Source organism: Bos javanicus, chromosome 1 (genome assembly GCF_032452875.1).
Source record: "Bos javanicus breed banteng chromosome 1, ARS-OSU_banteng_1.0, whole genome shotgun sequence".
In the NCBI taxonomy this organism is placed as follows: Eukaryota; Metazoa; Chordata; class Mammalia; order Artiodactyla; family Bovidae; genus Bos; species Bos javanicus.
The window spans coordinates 152,472,420-152,493,485 of NC_083868.1; the positions used below are offsets into that span (position 1 = coordinate 152,472,420).

Consider the following 21,066-nt stretch of genomic DNA (forward strand, 5'->3'; position numbering starts at 1 on the left):
AGTGACCAACGGAGAGCAATCACTGAAGCTGACTGTAAGCTGATCCCTTACCTGAGAAGTTGTCCAAAGCTCAATGTCGACCGTTCTACAGTCGTTTGGCACTTGAAGCAAATTGGAAAGGCAAAAAACCTAAGTGGGTGCCTCATAAGGTGACCAAAAATCAAAAAAATTGTCATTTTCAAGTGTTGTCCTTTCTTATTCTATGCAACAACAACAAACCCTTTTTTGATTGGACTGTGACGTGAGGCAAAAAGTAGATTTTACATGACAGCTGGCGATGACCAGCTCAGTGGCTGGACTGAGAAGAAACTCCAAAACTCTTCCCAAAACCAAACTTGCAACACAAAAAGGTCATGGTCACTGTCTGGTGGTCTGCTGCCCATCTGATCTACTACAGCTTTCTGAATCCCAGTGAAACCATTACATCTGAGAAGTATGCTCAGCAAATCGATGAGATGCACTGAAAACTCCAACACCCGCAGCTGGTACTGATCAACAGAATGGGCCTAATTCTTCTGCACGACACCGCCCGACCACATGCCACACAGCCCACGGGCTGAAGTTTTGCTTCACCTGCTACGTTCACCTGACTTCCTGCCAACCGACTACCACATCGTCAAGCATCTTGACAACTTTTCACAGGGAAAATGCTTCCATAACCAACAGGAAGTAGAAAATGCTTTCCAAGAGTTCACTGAATCCCAAAGCATGGATTTTCATGCTACAGGCATAAACAATCTTATTTCTTGTTGGCAAAAATGTGTTAATTGTAACGGGTCCTATTTTGATTAATAAAGATATGTTCGAGCCTAGTTATAATGATTTAAAATGTAACAGTCCAAAACCGCAATTACTTTTTCACCAACCTAATGTAAGCTATGAAATTCCCAAATGGCCATCAGACAACCACTCTGAGAAGCTATCTGACTTGTATACAGTCCGAGAGAATAGACCAAGCAAAACAGGTTCCAGCTCCAACTTGAGACACAATCAAATAAGCCAAGAAATAATCTCTTCCTGAAGATCCACAGTGCACAGTAGCATATTAAAGACCGAGACGTGCCATAGTAAAGACAGCTAAAAACACTAGGTTAAGCAAAACTAAAGTCTTATTTGAGCACTTTCAGGAAAACACTGCCTTAGGAAAAAAGTGAAAATTTTATTCTAGAAGATTTTCATATAAAATATGGCCTTATACTAAAAATAAAAAATGAAGTTCGGGTTTTAGAAAATCTGAAAGTCTAGTCCTTCCCTACACACAGCACTGGAAAGGGGCTGTGCTTCACCCACTACTCCCGAGGGTCTCTGAATGGAGGAGGAGACAGCAAGGTCAAGGGCCTTGTCTGGCCAAATGCCTTTAAGATTATCAGCAGCAGAGCCCCATCTGGTCCCAGTACTGCTTCTTCACCTGGACCACTTTCATTTGCTGGAGATTATACCCAAGACGGATGAGGGACCCTCCTGTACTCCTGCACCAGAGAAGACAGGGAAGATCCTTCCATCTTAAACCAAGGCGATTCCTACAGAAAAGAAGGAATTAATCACAATATCATTCGGGAAAAAGAAGTGTGACTGGCTCTTGATAGAAGAAACAGACACTGATTAAAATTCCAAAGAAAGAATCATATATAATCAACCCTACTTCTTTGGAAAATGCAAATTTATTCCAAGACAATTGATATATTAGGGAACAGTGAATATAGCTGGAATTTCATATTTGCTTATGCATGATTCTACCCAAACACAGAAAACTGCACCCAGCTGAACCGAGATGCAGAGGAAGACATAGAACAGTGGGGGGAATAATCAGGAACAACCTTTCCCACCATCAAAGAGAAAACACTATCCGTAAGTAAAGACTTTAAATAGAAACTGAAGAATCCTGCAGAAGTGGTACGTTTTTGGGCTAACAGTGGATGGTTTGGTAATTTCATACATTACTACAATTTCCAAAGCGTTCAGCTACCAGGTAAAGCCCTGAGGACAGATGAGGAAGTTGCGAAAGAATTTCCAGCAGTGATACAAAAATTTCAATTGAAAAAGAAGGCTACAAATGGTCTCAATGATAGAACAGAACAGAACACAGCAGCATAACATACCGTAAGGTAACATAAAAGTGAGGGGATGGATGTGTTAATTAACTAGATAGGGAGAATTCTTTCACAGTGTGCATGTATACCAAAGTACCATGATATATACCAAAGTACCATGATGTACTTTACTTTATAATTTTATACCTTAATAAAATTGAAATAAAAAAAAGAAAAAGGTGGCTATACATTAGATCAAATTTTCAATTTTGATGAAACACTTATTTAAATGAATGCCTTAAAGAACTTACACCTTAAAGGCAGAAAAACATGCCCCAGCATTTAAGGTTCCAAAAGATCTCCTGTGATTTGGTACCAAGGTCAAACTGAGGCTAAGGAGCCCCAGCCATCCACACTGACTCTTAGCGCTCTGCCCAGTGTCAGATCCCCACTTTCCACCACTTCGCGGTAACTCACAACCGGTAACCCTTCCAGTGGCACTTTCACAAGAAACTCAGGTGCTGTATTTATCATAATACATACATGAATGTGTGTGTGTATCTTATGCACAGTGATTTTAGGGATGCACATGTATGCATGCTATGACAGAACTAACAACCGCGGACCCGCAGCATTCTTGAATTTCAGTGGGTCCCGTATTACCTTGGATAAAGCTTCATTGCTCTTCATTTTTTCTCTCAGAACTTTCCACCACTCACTCTCAGGAGGATACTGCCATGGTGTTTTATCAAATTGTTCTAAAAGCTAAAAAAAAAAAAAAAAAGAAATTTTTTCTTTCCTTTTTTAAAATAAGCTTAAACCATATTAGCATAAAAGTCTCTTCTAAAGAAGACAACACAGCTACACTAGCCTACCCTTCACACCACTCATGTTCTGTTTTTCCTCTTGGCAGTAAACGACTGATGGAAGATGAACAGGTACCACAGAAAACCTCTGCCAGAAGCTGGGATCCCATAAGACAAAACAGAAGTGATGCCCCAAGCACACATCACAGGCAGGAGCGTTCACAGTCCTCTCTGTTTGACACTAGAAGGAAAATCAAAGAACCTGGGCAAGAAGGTTCAGAGCCCTAATACCCAGGGATTCCCATGATACAGGTCAAATGCTCCGGAGTGTGTTTTGATATGTGGTTGGGATCACACCCTAATTTTGTGTAACGATGACTATGACACTAATTTATATCCAAAGTCAAGTGATAAATGTGCTATATCTTATCTCCTATCACAGTGAAATGTATAAATTATATGCAAATAATAAGAATCTGGATAAGTCACTGGTAACAGCTTGAAGAGTAAAAATATCTTTATTGCCAAAAGAAACACTAAGCAAGAATTTTTTCCAGTAGGTAAAGTCATTTCTTGGCTGTAAGTTCAGTTCCTCTGGAAGCTGTGTAATAATCTTTCAGATAGCTGGGTCAGTTTGCCAAACAAATGCCTTTAAATTGTCACTCATTTAAAATATGCTTAACTTACTCACATACAAATGATCTATATATAAGGAGTTGGATTTACCAAGTTCTATAGTTATATTTAAGAATAGCTTTCTATCATAAATTTTATTTTATATATTAAAAGACCTGTTACCAAGTGAAACATTCCCAAGAACTGACTTCAGTTGAGACCAAGCCACATAAACTAGAACCTGGGCGAAAGCTCTCACCTGTTTAGTGACAGCATTTACGTCTCCAAGCAAGGTCACAGCAGGCCTTACATTATTCCCCAATTCTTCTGCACAGATATCAACCTAAAAAAGAGACAAGACTAAAGAACAAGCCATGTTTATTCTTAAAAATAATTAAAGAATCAAGACTGAATAAATGGACTGTTTATGTTACACATAAGCATATGATTAAGATTTGATATTCAAGAAGTTCCTTAATAAAAGTAATAATCCATGAACTCTATGAGGATCATGGCTAGTACAGAAACCTCACTAACTTCTCTCATTTTAAAATCTACTCTGTAGAATTTTGGTATTATTCCACTGTACTCATAGGAATACATTTGAGTTGATCAATTATAGCTTTGAATAATAAGTTTTGAATACTTAATAATAGTTTTGAATACTTAATTACACTAGAATTCCTATTCAGAGCAGGAGTTCTCAAATTTGAACATGTATCAGAACAACCTGGTAGGCTTGTTAAACCAGAGACTGCAAGAATCCACCTCAGTTTCTTCTCTCAAGAGGTCTAGCGTGGGGCCCCAAAATGTGCATTCCTAACAGACTTCCCAGTGGTGCTGAAATTGCTGGTCCGGGAACCACATTTTGAGAGCCACTCATTGGAAAAGGTTGGGAAAGGCTGAGGGCAGGAGAAGGGGGTGACAGAGGATGAGATGGTTGGATGGCATTACCAACTCAATGCACACGAGTTTGAGCAGATTCCAGGAGATAGCGAAGGACAGGGAAGCCTGGCGTGCTGCACTCCAATGGAGTCAAAAAGAGTCAGACATGACTAAGCGGCTGAACAACAATCCAGGAAAAGCACGACTATGCCCTATTTACTCAGAATTCTGCTCCATTTCTGGATGGCCGTGGGTCAGTGAAGACAGCTTCCTGAGAAGTAACTCAGGATGGACTCTATTCTGTAATCAAGAGGTGGCAGCATCTTCCAGTACAACCCAGGTCTTGCTTGTCTGTGGCTTTAGTTTTCAATGCTAGAAGTTGACTTAGGAAGTAAAAGGTAAACGGAGAAGACAGCATTGTAGCAAGGTCTTTACTTTACACAATCTATGCAGGGCAAGCAGGTTTGTACACGCACTAGTACTGGTTTTTCTACCAGTAGGGAAATGGGTTTATAAAGATAAAAAGCTTATTCTAAACATTGATTAATGACATAGTTGCACCACTGTTTAGAGGTTTCTAACCAAAGGGTGTTTGAAAGTTTGGGAATCTAAAGAAACTACTCAATTCCTAATAGTGCTGAATGTTTTGTTCCAATTTACCTCCTACTTGAAACTCTTCTGTCTACCTTTAAAGAAGAAGCAAATTGTGCTTTTCAAACTATTTAAAACTTGATTTTGAAAGGTTTTCTGGTTAGAAGCAAAGTGAAACATATTTCACAGGCTTGAAAAGGCAGCTCACTTTGGTACCTGTAATTATGCTAGACAATTTATAAAATTCTACCTAAGTAAAAAGAGAAACTGTTCATTATAAAAGTCAAGAAGAAAGCAGAGCTGGTAATGCTGAGAGAACAATGAAGGACACATAGCTTTGACTTTAAGTCTCTCTTCTTTGAGTACCTGGATAAACTTCACATCTGGCTGATACCTTGGAGGCAGTCCAAAATGCAAAATCCAATTTAATCTGGCACCGAGTAAAACAATTACATCAGCAAATTGCAAAGCCCTATTAAAAAGAAAAATCTGATATAACAAAAAGTATATCTACATTCTTATTTGAATTATTCTAAAATTAATTTCTAAAGTATTTGGAAAAGTCTAAATAATTTGGAGTTTGCCCTGCTCTTCAGAATGGGCTTAAATGGTAAATTCGATCTTTCAAACTGAAATAATTTATGAAGTCATCCTATTTAAATGGTAATCTAAAAGTTGACATAAGCAGAAAATACTACCATACTATATAGCATTTATTACTTTTTCATCATTAGAAAAATTATACAAGTCTACTGTAGATAATCAAGAAAAAACAGGAAAGTATAAGGAAAAAGCCAAAATTACCCAATATTACTATCAACTTATAAACTATTATTAATATCCTGGCATATTTTCATTAGTCTTTAATCTGCCTGCAATGCGGGAGACCTGGGTTCCATCCCTGGGTTGGGAAGATCCCCTGGAGAAGGGAAAGGCTCCCCACTCCAGTGTTCTGGCCTGGAGAATGCCATGGACTAGAGCAGGACTCGACCGAGCGACTTTTACTTTCACTTTTTTTCTACACATGTATATTTTTAAATAGTTGAGCTTATATACTAAATACTGTCTCATGCACTTTTGCTTACCATATGCTTTCCTTTCTTATTAAGTTATTCTTAAATACAAATTTTAAAAGATACACATTTTGTTGGACACAAATTTATTTCAGCTCTTCTCAACTGCTAAATATTTTCTTTGCTATTAATAGTCTGGGTTGTATATCTTTATTTGACCACTTCGTATTGATTCCTAGAAGCAGGTATTTTTACGATGATTGATTCACTTTTCCAAACTGCTTTCAAAAAATATTACACCAAGTGTATTTGTAAGTTTTACATATTAATATCCTAATATTTTTGTCAATGTAACTTGCTTTTTATTTTTACTTTGATATCCACTCTGATAGTAACAGAGCTATCAACTCTTGCTTCCCTTTTGTTTACCTCATACATCTTTGCTTGTTTTTACATTGTATCATTTTTAGCTGTGGCTCTAATGATACATATAACCATCATTATTATTGATCCAATTCAAAGTCTCTGCCTTTTTGCAGGATAATTTTTATTATCATAATTGCCATAGGTTTTGTTCTTTCTACTTCTTGACTGTTTCCCTTTTTTCTTATCTTTTGCCCAAAGAGGATCTTTTGCTTTTGTTTTCTGTAGTGGTTTATGCTATTTTTCACAGAAATTTAGCTATTATTTTAACTATATGGTCAAAAAAACTATCCTTATATACTGCTTTGGTCCTGTGGTCCAATTTAACAAACACATAAAAACTGGAAATGGAGAGATAGATTTGCTTATAGATACTCCAAAGCCCATAAAATTCTTGATACAATTATTTATAGCCCCTTACAATCTTTTCTACATTATTAATGTCATTAATATTACCTTCTTAAAATTCAACAAGAATGAAGATAAATTTCAGTTCAACCCAAGTTAAAGTATATTTTAAGAAAACAGTGTAATAATTAATTTGGCTCCTGTTCAATGTATGAGTGTTAGTCACTCAGTAATGTTGGACTCTTTGTGACCTCATGGACTGTAGCCCACCAGGCTCTTGTGTGCATGGAATTTTCCAGGCAAGAATACTGAAATGGATTGCCATTCCCTTCTCTAGGGGATCTTCCCAACCCAGGATCAAACCTGGGTCTCCAGCATTATGGGCAGATTCTTTACCGTTTGAGCGACCAGGGAAGCCCATACAATGTATACTATTATGAAAAAAAGGGACAGTTATGAGCCTATTAAAATAGCATTAAATGAGTAACATTAAAGGCTGAACAGCAAACATTACATTTTAAAAATCCTCAAAGCTAACTGAGTGTGTGCATAACAACATGAAAATTACCAAGTGTAGCACAACGGTGAACTGTGGAGAGGGAGGAAGAAATGGATGGGATCAGGTAAGACATGCAGGGACTACAAACAAATCTGTCATATTTTGTTTCTCAGAAATAACCTTAAGCAACAACATATTTGATATTAGATGAAGTGGAGTGGTGGTTACATCAGATCAGATCAGATCAGTCGCTCAGTCGTGTCCGACTCTTTGCAACCCCATGAACTGCAGCACGCTAGGCCTCCCTGTCCATCACCAACTCCCGGAGTTCACTCAGACTCACGTCCATCGAGTCAGTGATGCCATCCAGCCATCTCATCCTCTGTCGTCCCCTTCTCCTCTTGCCCCCAATCCCTCCCAGCATCAGAGTCTTTTCCAATGAGTCAACTCATCACATGAGGTGGCCAAAGTACTGGACTTTCAGCTTTAGCATCATTCCTTCCAAAGAAATCCCAGGGCTGATCTCCTTCAGAATGGACTGGTTGGATCTCCTTGCAGTCCAAGGGACTCTCAAGAGTCTTCTCCAATACCACAGTTCAAAACCATCAATTCTTCGGCGCTCAGTCTTCTTCAGAGTCCAACTCTCACATCCATAGGAAAACCATACAGGAAAAACAATAGCCTTGACTAGACGGACCTTTGTTGGCAAAGTAATGTCTCTGCTTTTGAATATGCTATCTAGGTTGGTCATAACTTTCCTTCCAAGGAGTAAGCGTCTTTTAATTTCATGGCTGCAGTCACCATCTGCAGTGATTTGTTTCCCGTTTCCCCATCTATTTCCCATGAAGTGATGGGACCGGATGCCATGATCTTCGTTTTCTGAATGTTGAGCTTTAAGCCAACTTTTTCACTCTCCACTTTCATCAAGAGGCTTTTTAGTTCTTCTTCACTTTCTGCCATAAGGGTGGTGTCATCTGCATATCTGAGGTTATTGGTATTTCTCCTGGCAATCTCCCGGTGGTTACATAGTGTTCACTAAATTACTCTCTCATTTGTATATTTATAATATTTCAAAATAAAGAAATTTAAAAAAAAGTGGTCTATCAGAAAGTGTGTTTTGGCCAGAAAATCAGGAAAAGGGGCCTGCAATGCCTGAAAGCATGGAGGAAAAGCTCTGTAATTTTCTTTTTCTCTATGTCTCTTTCCCAACTGTGCTCTGAGTGCAGCACAGTAGCACTGCAGTAAGTCTTTTTGCCTCTTTTCTTCAGCCACACCGCACAGCATGCACAACCTTCCCTCATGAGGGATCAAACCCACGCCTCCTGCTTGGAAGTACACAGTCTCATTAACCACTGGACCACAGTCCTAAGCAGCTAAATTCCCAAGAGAAACTTCATTTTTCAGGCAAGAGGAACTGGGAAAAGAGGCCCCTGTGGTGTGGAAAGTATGGGGGCATGTCCCTTTTTTTTAACATCTTTTTTTTTTTCTGCTACATTGCTTCAAAGGCAGCACCTGTTGTATGGTACTATAAGGTATCAGCAAGGGGAAGGAACAGGGCTTCTGGGAAATGGGAGTAGGGTTCGGGCTGTGTCCTAAGAGAGAAAGGAAATCCCTTGTTCTGGATAGGAACCAGCATGTTCACATCCAGAATGGGGGCTGCGGCTCACCCCTGGGCTGGGCACGATTGGGCAGCCTCAAAGGAGAACAGCAGAAGCTTGGAGATTAACCGACCCTGGGACTATGCCCACAGTGAGTGAGATAGGACCTGCAGTCTGAAAGCAACCGAGTGAACTGCCTGTTAAACAAATAAACAAAATCAACCTTCTACGGAGGATTTCTATATGATCTAGAATCTCACAACATAGTATTCAAAATTCTAGGATACAGTCAAAAACTACTCAACACACACACACACAAAAGATAACCAATTTCAGAAGAAAATATAAGGAATAGACAACAACTGTACTGATGACCCAGATGTTAGAATTAGTAAACGTATTTTGAATCAGCTATTATGACTATGTTCCATAAGGTAAACAAAAATACTTTTCAAATAAGTGGGAAGATAAAAGTTCTCTGCAGAGAGGACTTTCCTGGAGGTCCCGTGGTTAAGAACCCACGTGCCAATGCAGGAGACACGGGTTCAATCCCTGGTGTGGGAAGATTTCACATGCCATGGAACTAAGCCGTGCCCCACAACTACTCAGCCCAAACACCTCACCTCCTGAAGCCTGCAAGCCACACTGCCTGGACTCCACAGTAACCCCGGCTGGTTTGGAACTAGAGAAAAGCCTGTGTGCAGCAACAAAGACCCAGAACAGCCAAAAACAAATCAGTGAATGAATGAATAAATAAATAAATAAGTTTTTAAAGTTCTCAGCAGAGAAAGAGGAAATATAAAAAAGATAAAAGGATTAAAAAGAATGAAACACTTATTCAGGGACCTCTGGGACAATATCAACGATCTTGTGTTACTCCAGAAAAAAAGACTGGTGCCGAAAAACATATTTGAAGAAATAATGGTCAAAACTTTTCAAATTTGATGAAGATATCAATGCATAGATTTAAGAAGATTAGAAAATCTCAAAGAGGATAAATTAAAAAAAAAATGTGTCCAAACACATCATAATCAAACTGCTGAGAACCAAAGACAAAAAAAAAAAAAATTCTGAACGCAGCCACAGAAAAACAAGATAGTGTTACATATAGGCGAACAGAGATTCAAATGACTACAGATTTCTCATTTGAAATTACGAGGGTCAGAAGATACAGAACAGCATTAAAAGTGCTGAAAAGTAAAAAGAAACGGGTATGCTTAAAAATACGTGATTCTTTCAGAACTTCTACTAGATTCATTCAAGTCATAAACTAATTTAAATGAGCCTGAAATCTGCCAAGCTGTTGTATTTAAAATCTGGAGTTGCCCCATACCTGGATCTGGCAGCAGCTACACAGTTTGGATGGTTGTCACGGATAACACCCTTTCCCATGGGGGTGGGCAGAAACGGCAATTTACACTGCTCCACCAGCGTCCTGATGCTCTCCTCTGCATGGGCATAAGCAGCACCTACAACAAATCCAAATGTGTTGGACAAGGCAGTTAAGCTCCAGACACTTACAAGAGTTCATGTGAGATTGCTTTCAGAACTTCTCAAAGATTCTCCTGCTCAGGGCTTAAACTCGAAACAAATGGTGACTTAGAGTTTTTTATCTTTGGTATTTTAAAATGTTTAAGAAGGCAGTAGTTCTAATTCCTCCCTCCCCCTGGCCAAGTAATAGTATCAATTATTCTGAAGTATGTCTACCCACAAACAAAAGTTGCACCTTCCACTCTTCTTGTTCTTAATTGTCGGTTCTATGCTGTTCCTCCTGAATTACTACCACTAACAATTACCTGAACACACATAGACTGGGAGGTGCAGGTGGGAAAGCAAAGACCTTGCTCTGACAGGTAAAAGCAACCTCACACATTGCTCCCCACCACCAGCCAACCAGGACTGCACATTGCCTAGTCTATGTATGGAAATTCTAACAAGGAGCCTAAGTTTCTAAAGCTCTGTAGATCACTTTGCAGGTTCCATAATCCAGTGACTGCAACAGGACTAACCCCGAGGCAGTCACACCATTTGTTTATTTATAGTTACGTGCCTGTAGGAATAACCATGTCTTACACTCTCAACGGCACTAGAAACAACTCCTTGTTTGGATACAGAAATGATTTCGTTTCTCATGTTACCAAGGCTGTCATTTTAGCTATTTAACTTTATGCTCTTCCTCAGAGTTAGTAAATATTACTCCACATCCAGTATTTATAATTCTCTGCTGAATCCAAGCAAATGGTGTAGTATATTCAGATTCGTGTAATGCTCACCCCTATAAAAATACATTACAATCTTTTCTCACCCATGCAGGATGAAAAATATTTACTTTTTTAAAAATCCAGAACACTTCCTTGTATTCTTCTTGCCTCAATATCTTGGTCCATTCGGTTCCCTCTTCCTGGACTACCTGGGTTCTCTGTGTTCACTCCGTGACCAGTGACCCATGTCTTTTTCCACTGGGCAGCTACAGCATCATCTCTTCTGAATTGTTTTCCACATCACCAAACAAGAACGTTGTTGCTATCTCCCGAGAACCCACCTCAGTTCTCTACACACATCACACTTACTGATGATCAGGTCTGTCCACCAGCTGTTGTCGCTGAGTCATGTCTGACTCTTGTGACCCCATGGACTGTAACCCACCAGGCTCCTCTGTCATGGGATTCTCCAGGTAAGAATACTGGAGTGGGTTGCCATTTCCTTCTCCAGGGAACCTTCCCAACCCAAGGATCGAACCTGCATCGCAGGCAGATTCTTTATGGTCTGAGACGTCAGGGAAGCAAATAATGAGGACAAGTTCTAAACAGAATCGGCATTCTTTTGAAAGCCTAGCAAGATTTAGAGTTCCATTCAATGCTACCTTTCCCAATGATGACAAGGGGCTGCTTGGCATTCCTAATAACAGATGCTGCCATGCGTACAGCAGAGGTTTCTGCCATACTAATAGGAGGTGGCATACAGCACTCCACATACCTGGAAATAAAGAGCTCTGTTAATTAAAGGATGCCAAATTTTAAACTTTTTTATTATGAAAATATCAAATACAAAAAAAGGTAGAAAAAATAGTATAATAAACTGCGTATACCCACCCTGTAGAGGCCACTACTAATATTTTACATTTGTTTCACCTGTACACACATAAACACACATATACATTTCTTCCTAAGCCATTTTAAAGAAGATTATAGCAGCAAGATTTAAAAACTAAAAGATAAACACTTTTTCCTATATAACCATTATATCTATAAAATCTGATAAATCAACATTTATTCCCTAAGATCATCTAATAGCCAAATAAGCAATTCATTAACAGGAAAACAGAGCTAATGACTTTGCAATGAAGTGGTAGTTATTGTGGTTGAAATAATAAAACAAATCCTAATATTTAATACTATGTGCCATGTATTTTCATTTAATTTTCAAAATAATAAGATTAGGTATTATCATTACATCCATTTCATTACTGTAGGGGGAAAAAAACAACTCCTCAGAAAGTAAGTAACTTGCCCAGGATCCCTGGATGGTGTGTGGCAACTAGGCTGAAGTAAGTTGTTCTGTCTCCAAAGTCCATGCTTTACCTACCTCACTATATTACCACTCACTAAGTCCACATTTTAGTACCACAATATGCATTAGTAAAAGAAATATTAAAATGATCATAGTTATTTCTAGACACCAAATCCTCAGTGTTTTATTTCATTTACCCTAATCAATAAACATCATACTATACAAAACTTGGGAATATAATACCAAAAAAGGACATTCAAGTCTTTACAAAAATTGCAAACCCAATAATCTTATTTTGATCTTCATGTTCAGGAATTATAAGAAATCGACACCCTTTCTGACTGACTCCCAAATGGAAGCCAGACTTGGTATCCTGAGTGAACAGAAATGCCTGCTGTATCTCAGTAGTCACTGGAGGACCACCGAGTCCCTGACGGCAGAAATGTGCTAAACGGCACTCAGGGTGATGCATTAATCCAAGTAGCCAACCTTATCGGGTGACTTATTTACCAGTTTGTTGTACTTATTGTTCACTCAGTGCTTATGTACGGAATAAGGGGACTTGGCAAATCATAGTAACATCTGGTGTTGAACTATTTTTAAATCACAGAGACAGATTAAAATTTTTTATGCTGAGTTACAGTAATTTTTCAATAGTCATTTCAAGTCTTGATTTATATCAACCATAAAGACTCTAAATAACCACACTATATGAGGATTAAATTTTTATGGTTACTGGAAGAATAATTTCAAATGACTCTGGGAAGCTCCAAGTATTTGACTTAGTATTTAAACCCCAAGGTAATTCTTAAATAATACAATTTTAATTAAGAGAATTAAGCCCTTTGGCCAGGATTCAATTTAATCACCAAATCTGCAAAAGTTAAGACAAGTGAAAATTGTAATTTATAAGCTGCTAGGTAAATTCTTTTAGAAGGGTAAGCCTACGGTAACATAATTGAGAAAGAACTCTGATTAACTATTACTTACTTTACAGAACTCACATTCACCTGGAGGCTCACAAAATCTGCAGGTATGTCGACATAGCAAGCGCCTGGACGACCATAAATACTGCTCCTCACTGCCTAAGTTCATTACAAACGGAAGAAAAAATTTAAAAAATCTCAATCCTCATTATCACATCCTACTCAAATATAATATAAAATTGTGAAATAAATACTATTTTAATTTTTCTTGACATCTTTAGTTGATGCAACATCCTTAGAAATAAGCAATTTTAATTAAAATTGAAATGCACTCTATTGATTCTATATTTTTGTTTCAAAGGGGAGACATAAGAAAGTACTCGCTTAGGGCTTTAAAATTCATTTTTCACTACGCTTTAGTCCTAGAAATTATCTACTAGGTTCTGCCTGCCAAGTTTTTGTAACATGTACTTTCACCTACTTTCTAATCTTAATGATTTAACAAAGATTTCAGAAATTGTGATGCTGTAATACGTGTCAGATGGTTTCTATTAATACATGGCTTTTGAAACAGCTTAAATGTAAAATCACACAATTTATTAATACACTGCTTAATCAACTAACAGACGGTCTTATATGCATTAGTACTAATTTTCAAAAATAATCTTACAGAAGTATAAGAGAAAAGGCACTCAGGGTTTCATTTTATCTTTCTTTCTACTTTTCCATAATTTAAAAAATTAAAAACTAAAGTATAGGAAAAAATCCTTCCAAAAAATTTCTTTATGTGGTTCTTTCAGTAAGTTAAGGATAGTGAATATTAAAATGTATGTAGCTATTTATCAATATCATTGTTAACTGCATGATATATTCCAAATTTTTTTGTCTCTATTGAGAATAAAAGTAACACAGGTATAAACAACTGAGAAAAACCAGTGGACCTAGACAGCTTGTAATTAAATACTATACCTTTTCGATAATAGATGGAATAGCTTCTATGCTACTTGGCCGGGCAGAGAACTTGCTATATAGTCTACAAGCTTCAACCTATACGTGAAAAGAAAGTCACTTAAAATAAGCGCACGTATCACATTACTCTTCTGAAAGAAGACGAAATGTTGAGTCACTACATTCTATTATGTTTAGAGGAAAGATGGAGAAAAATGCATTATCTGGATTGTTTCTTAAAAGCCTCTGCAAAGCACAATCAAACATCTGCCTTGGTATAGTTCAGGAAGAAAATCAAAACAAGACACCATTTTCATTTCTCAGATTGGCAAAAATGAAAAAGTTAGGTAATAACAGTCATAAACCGTGGTGAGAAAATAAATGGGGAGAGAAGTTGACAATATCTCCTAAAAATGTAAGTAAGAATATCCTTGGACCCAGAAATTCTACATCCAGGGATACACAACTTTATCTGTTATATCTCATTATAATAATAATAATCTATTTTTACATTTCTGCCAGTTTTCCAGTTATATGTTTTGTTGCTATGCTGTTTGGCATAAATTCAGTACTGCTAATTTTTCACTGTTTAGTGTACTTTGAAGCATTATATAGAAACTGTTTGTCTTAGTACTTTTTGGTATAAAATCTATGGAACAGTTGGTAGTTTTAGTCCCGCAGGTGTGAGCGGGATTTTTCCTTATTTTTCCTTTCAACTTTTCTCTTCCTCAAAGTCTGAAAGTCCCAAATCATTTTTATTCCTGAATTTTCTTGATTCTTTAAAGAACTTATTTTCTGAGTTTAAATTTCTGTCAAAAAGGTTATCTTTCTTGGAAGATTGCTAGGTAGAGCCTAAGCTTTCTTAACACTCACATTGAGAGTTTCCTGTAGTTGAAGAAAATCACCTTTTAAGTTATCTCAGGTATTTCTATTTTATGTGTTTATTTTGCAGATAGGAGTTTTAATTTCTTCTCCATAAATCTTAATGGAGTATAATTATACTACAGAAGGAAGATCTTAGAGACGGGTACCTGAGGAAACTCCTGGAAGGCTCCCATTGTTTCCTGACTTCTTTCAGAGGAACCACCAATCACAATCAAGGGCCTGAAATATTAATTTTTTAAAAGAGAATTACAACAAGTGCCCAGAGAATAGAAAACACTCAGTGAATGTTAAAAAAAGAAAGAGAATTACATTTTCTCTTAAAAAACTGTTAATTTAAAAAGATTTAGGAAACATCTTGGTCTGAGAAAACACTTCCTCAATTTCAGAAAAATCTGAAATTTATAGTAAATATTTTTTCTCCATACCCCTCTCTCCCCTGCCTCTTCTGGATACTGATGCTAAAACTTCTGGGTGGTGATGATATAAAATGAATTGTTATGCTGTTCCTATTATTCTCAAGATTAAGAGAAGGAAACATTTTTTTCCTGCACTTTCCTAACTAAGTCTATTTGGAAATGGCAGAATGATGAGAAAAATCCCTCAGCAATAAAATTCTCAGGGAGAAATAAAAGATAGCAAAGCTAAAGTTATTTAAAAATTATGAGACACTGAAGTTGATAAGAAAGTGTAGGAAGAAAGCAAAGAAGGACCTGAAAGAAACACATGGCAAGAAAGAAAATAATGCCCTTCCCATGGGAAATTTAAACATTGTATGAATTGAACAGAATATAGCCCCCTTGGGCTTCCCTGGTGGCTCAGTGGTAAAGAATCCTCCTGCCAATGCAGGAGACGCAGGAGTGATCTCTGATCTAGGAAGATCCTGCATGCAGCGGAGCAGCTAAGCCTGTGTGCCACAACCACTAAGCCTGTGCTCTAGAGCCTGGGAGTCCCAGCTACTGAGCAGATGTGCTGCAACTGCTGAATCCACGTGCCCTAGAGCCTGTCCTCCCAATGAGAGACGCCAATGCAATGACAAGCCCACCCACCGCAACTAGAGAGAAGCCCACTCAGCAACAAAGACCCAACACAGTCAAAACCAAATAGATATAAATTAAATTATTGAAAAAGACAAAGACACAGCCCCCTTTAACATGATTGTACTGGTAAAGAATCAGAGATTAAGAACCAGGATTAAGGACAAGAGCAACTAATCTGTTTATAATACCAACTCAATAAATACAATTTCAACTGTCCTGCTGGTTATGCAAGACAAGGTGAAAAATTAAATACATTCTTGCAGACTGAGCTGGGATCTTTAATAAACAATTCTTCACTTAAAGAGACTTACACACACATTCACTTACATATATAGATATGGAATATACACATATTCATCCCCAAATATTAAGTGTTTTTCTCTAGGTAAAAGAATTATCCATGTTTTTTTATTTTCTTCCTAACACTCTTCTTAATTTTTCACTAAGTCATTTCCTCAAGCATATGACCCCTCGTCTTCCCACTACAGAGCAGTGGTTCTCCACTGGATAAAATCATGTGTTGGTATTTTCAAGAAAGTGTTCTCAGTAATAATAATAATAATAATCTAATTACCAGTACTAATCTGGTACTCATCTAATTACTAAATACTAATCTAATTACTCAGTAATAATAATAATAATAAAAATAAGAATCTAATTACCAACAGTTCATGTTTGCATTTGCCATACCGCCCAAACTGTGGACAAGACCGGGGCCAGAAACAACAAGGCAGACTCCTGGCCTGAAACCAAAACAGAATTGATTACATTAAAAGCAGGTCAAAGGTACTACTTGATTCATACCGCTTTAGGGTGGAACATTATCTTCCTGGACTTCAAAGGAAGGGTACATAGGTCTTTACTACAGCTGTAAAGCAATTATCAGAATATTTTTGAATTAGTTTTTTTAAAAAAGGTATCAGTCTTCCTGCAAGAAATAAGGTATTTACCATCCTCACACTGTATTTCACTAAATTTCATATTTTGCTACTATATTTGGGCTAAATCAAGGTGATTGCATACAGAAGCAAATTTTTGACTACTGAGTGTACTTCTGTATGTAAAAAAAGGTGGTTTTTAAAAATTTCTTAACAAGTAAATATATAATGTAAATTGGTCTTTGACAGAAAGTAATCCTGAAATGCAGTGTTCTGCTCCAGTTTTTTAAGTTGAACTTGAATGCTTTACCCTAGATGACTTTCTAAGCTTAAAGCACTGAAGAAAATGGTATCTCCATACAATTCAGCTTACCAGTTTCAATTTATAAAGTAGCAACCTCTATTTAAGACAGCCTTTAAATTGGTGCAGCCACTATGAAAAACAATGTGGAGGTTCCTCAAAAAACTAAAAATAGAACTATCATACAATCCAGCAATTCCATCCTGGGTATTTATACATACACACACACACACACACACACACACTAAAATATTAGCAATAAAAAAGAATGAAATCTTATGAATGAAATCTTTGTGGCAACATGGATAAACTTGGAGGATATTATGCTTAGTGAAATAAATCAGAGAAAATAAAATACCATATGATTTCACTTATATGTGGACTCTCAAAAACAAAACAATGAACAAACAAAACAGACTCATAGACACAGAGAAAAAACTGGTGGCTGCTAGAGGGAAGGTGGGTAGAGAAATGGATAAAATTGGTGAAGGGGATTAAGAGATATAAACTGCCAGCTATAAAATAACTAAGTCATTGGGATGAAATGTACAGCATAGGGAACAGTCAATAACACTGTATATAACAACTTTGTATGGTAACAGATGGGAGCTGGTTTTACTGTAGTTACCATTTCATTATGTATAATAATATCAAATCACTATGTTGGACACCTACAACTAATTTAATACTACATGTTAATTACAACTCAAGTTTAAAAAAGAAGCTGAAATAAAACATAGACTTGAGCTTACCTGCCTGTCAGATATCCAACTGCAGAGGCAGCATAGCAAGCCTACAAAGAAAAAACACTGGGACTGAGCATTTTGGAACTTTTATAGTACTAAATCATGTTAAGTAATAAGTATTATACATGTATAAAGTATGTATGTAATAATTTACTCTCAATAAGGGGAAAATGGAATATTTTTCATTTTAACAAGTAATCTTCTATCTGTACATTTCAGATAATCACTGAAGTATCTAAATCTGATATTTAGTTTTTCAAGGAATTTGTCCATATCATCTAGTTTATTCATAATATCATCTTATAATTGCTTAAACATCTGCAGGATCAATAGGAATGCCCTATTTTTTATTCCTAACATTGATAATTTGTGCTTTTTATGTTTTATTCTTTATCAGTCTTGCTAGAGATTTACCAAATCTATTGATCTTTTCAAAGACACAATTTTTGGATTTGTGGCTTTTCTCTACTGTTCCTTTGTTCTCTCCTCCACTGATTTCCACTCTCATGTTTATCATTTTACTACTTTCAGTTTGGATTTACTTTTTTTTTATTTAACTTTACAATATTGTATTGGTTTTGCCATATATCAAAATGAATCTGCCACAGGTATACATGTGTTTCCCATCCTGAACCCTCCTCCCTCCTCCCTCCCCATACCATCCCTCTGGGTCGTCCCAGTGCACCAGCCCCAAGCATCCAGTATCGTGCATCGAACCTGGACTGGCGATTCGTTTCATATATGATATTATACATATTTCAATGCCATTCTGCCAAATCATCCCACCCTCTCCCTCTCCCACAGAATCCAAAAGACTGTTCTATACATCAGTGTCTCTTTTGCTGTCTCGTATACAGGGGTATTGTTACCATCTTTCTAAATTCCATATATATGCGTTAGTATACTGTATTGGTGTTTTTCTTTCTGGCTTACTTCACTCTGTATAATAGGCTCCAGTTTCATCCACCTCATTAGAACTGATTCAAATGTATTCTTTTTAATGGCTGAGTAATACTCCATTGTGTATATGTACCACTGCTTTCTTATCCATTCATCTGCTGAACATCTAGGTTGCTTCCATGTCCTGGCTATTATAAACAGTGCTGCGACGAACATTGGGGTACACGTGTCTCTTTCAATTCTGGCTTCCTCAGTGTGTATGCCCAGCAGTGGGATTGCTGGATCATAAGGCAGTTCTATTTCCAGTTTTTTAAGGAATCTCCACACTGTTCTCCATAGTGGCTGTACTAGTTTGCATTCCCACCAACAGTGTAAGAGAGTTCCCTTTTCTCCACACCCTCTCCAGCATTTATTGCATGTAGACTTTTGGATCGCAGCCATTCTGACTGGCGTGAAATGGTACCTCATAGTGGTTTTGATGGATTTACTTTGGTTTCCTTCTTCTAGCTTCTTAAAATGCATGTTCAGGGCACTGATTTTTGATCTTCTTTACTAAGAGATTCATTTAAAACTATTTCCTCTAAGAACTGCTTAGCTATTGCTCACATGTTTGAGATCTCATTTTCTCATCATCATTAAATTCAAAATGTTTTCCATTTTCCATTGGGATTTCTTCTTCACCCCACTGGTTAGTTAGGCTGATGGTGACATCTCCCTCTTCATCCTTGATACTGGTAATTTATATATTTTTTCTCTTTTAATCAACCTGCTGTGAAGTTTATTGATCTTAATTAATCTTTTCAAATATTTACAATGCATTGAATTTTCAAATGTTTGGGGATTTTCCATCTTCCTGTTGTAAATTCCAGTTTATTTCCACATGGTCTGGTCACACATACTGTATATTTTCAATCCTTGCTTGGAGATGTATTGAAATTTCCTTTATGGCCTTCATATGGTTAGTTTTTATTTTTAAACTGTACTCCAGCTCATTATAAAAGAGGGGGAAGGTGCTAAACACAAAAGATAACCTGGGAAAATGCTAAATGCCCTTTAGGAAGAAATGAGACGGGGAGACAAAACGTCCTAACTTCCTTTCTTGGGCTTCCAAATAAGCCTCTAAGAAAGGTGGCAATGTGATGAGGTGGAATGAGCACTGGCCTGGGTCTTGGGACATCTCTGGAGTTCAGTCATGGCTTTATCCTTTGTGATGCCTGTCACCTTGCAGAGCCACCTACTACACAACCTGAGACGTGACCTTTCCCCATTCATGTTGCAGGTACTATCATGGGCAGGCCCCACGGATAAACTGGGGATACAGATGTGCGAAGAAGAAATACGTATTTGTGACCCCCTGGAACTCACAGCCTAATAGGGAAGTCAGACGAGGCAAATAATACACAGAAACAGACACACAACAATAGCTAGTTATAGGAATGAAGCACAGGGGGCCAGGATTCAGACCAGGTGACTGTCCCTTCTGATTCTGACTGTAGACCTGGCAGAGCTTCATACTTTGTAGTTGTAAGAGCAAGGACTCCAGAACGAGAACACCTGGGTTCAAATCCTGGTTCCGCCAATACCAGCTGTCTCCTTGAGCAAGTTTCTTCACTTCTTTGTGTGTGTGTGTGGGGGGGGGGGGGTCATCTCTCTTTTAATAATTTTACTTTATATTTATTTATTTTTAACTGGAGCCTCATTGTTCTCATCTGCAATGACGACTAACAATCGGTCTTGGCTCCCAGGAGCGTTGTGATTGATAAGCGTAAAGTATTAGAGGAGTGAGCGGTAAGCAGCTACTGTCTGCAGTCAATTATCTGTCATCACTGTTACTCATCCCCGAGAACCCGCTGGGCTCTGAGTCCATACTTACTGCCTGCTCATTCCTCATCCCGATGTATCTGATGCCCACCTCCTGCGCAGCAAGGGCGATTTCGGTCACCGGGATGCCTACGATGCCGAACATGTAATTCACGTCCTGGGGGGCGGCCAAAAGCAGAGGAATGAGGCCGGGACCCCAGCCCGCCCTACCGAGGCGGTAAAAAGAAAACCTCCCGCAAACCTCCCTTCTGCCCACCTCCCCATCCCGCCGCTTTCCCGTTTCCAAGACAACGCAGCGGCCCCGTC

The 21,066-nt window shown here is 37.8% G+C and overlaps 1 protein-coding gene across 2 annotated transcripts in view; it reads right to left on the reverse strand.

The window, feature by feature from the left end:
* HACL1 (2-hydroxyacyl-CoA lyase 1) overlaps positions 1 to 21,066 on the reverse strand; it is a 38,720-nt gene that overhangs the window by 17,524 nt on the left and 130 nt on the right. For both annotated transcript variants that reach the window (XM_061425095.1, XM_061425105.1), the window contains exons 2-12: positions 20,813 to 20,917; positions 18,046 to 18,086; positions 16,777 to 16,857; positions 15,224 to 15,296; positions 14,214 to 14,291; positions 13,309 to 13,403; positions 11,672 to 11,784; positions 10,142 to 10,277; positions 5,294 to 5,399; positions 3,711 to 3,794; positions 2,694 to 2,795 (exon numbers count right to left, since the gene is read on the reverse strand). In XM_061425095.1, coding sequence (XP_061281079.1) covers positions 2,694 to 2,795; positions 3,711 to 3,794; positions 5,294 to 5,399; positions 10,142 to 10,277; positions 11,672 to 11,784; positions 13,309 to 13,403; positions 14,214 to 14,291; positions 15,224 to 15,296; positions 16,777 to 16,857; positions 18,046 to 18,086; positions 20,813 to 20,917 — 1,014 coding nt within the window. The remainder of the gene's footprint in view (positions 1 to 2,693; positions 2,796 to 3,710; positions 3,795 to 5,293; positions 5,400 to 10,141; positions 10,278 to 11,671; positions 11,785 to 13,308; positions 13,404 to 14,213; positions 14,292 to 15,223; positions 15,297 to 16,776; positions 16,858 to 18,045; positions 18,087 to 20,812; positions 20,918 to 21,066) is intronic.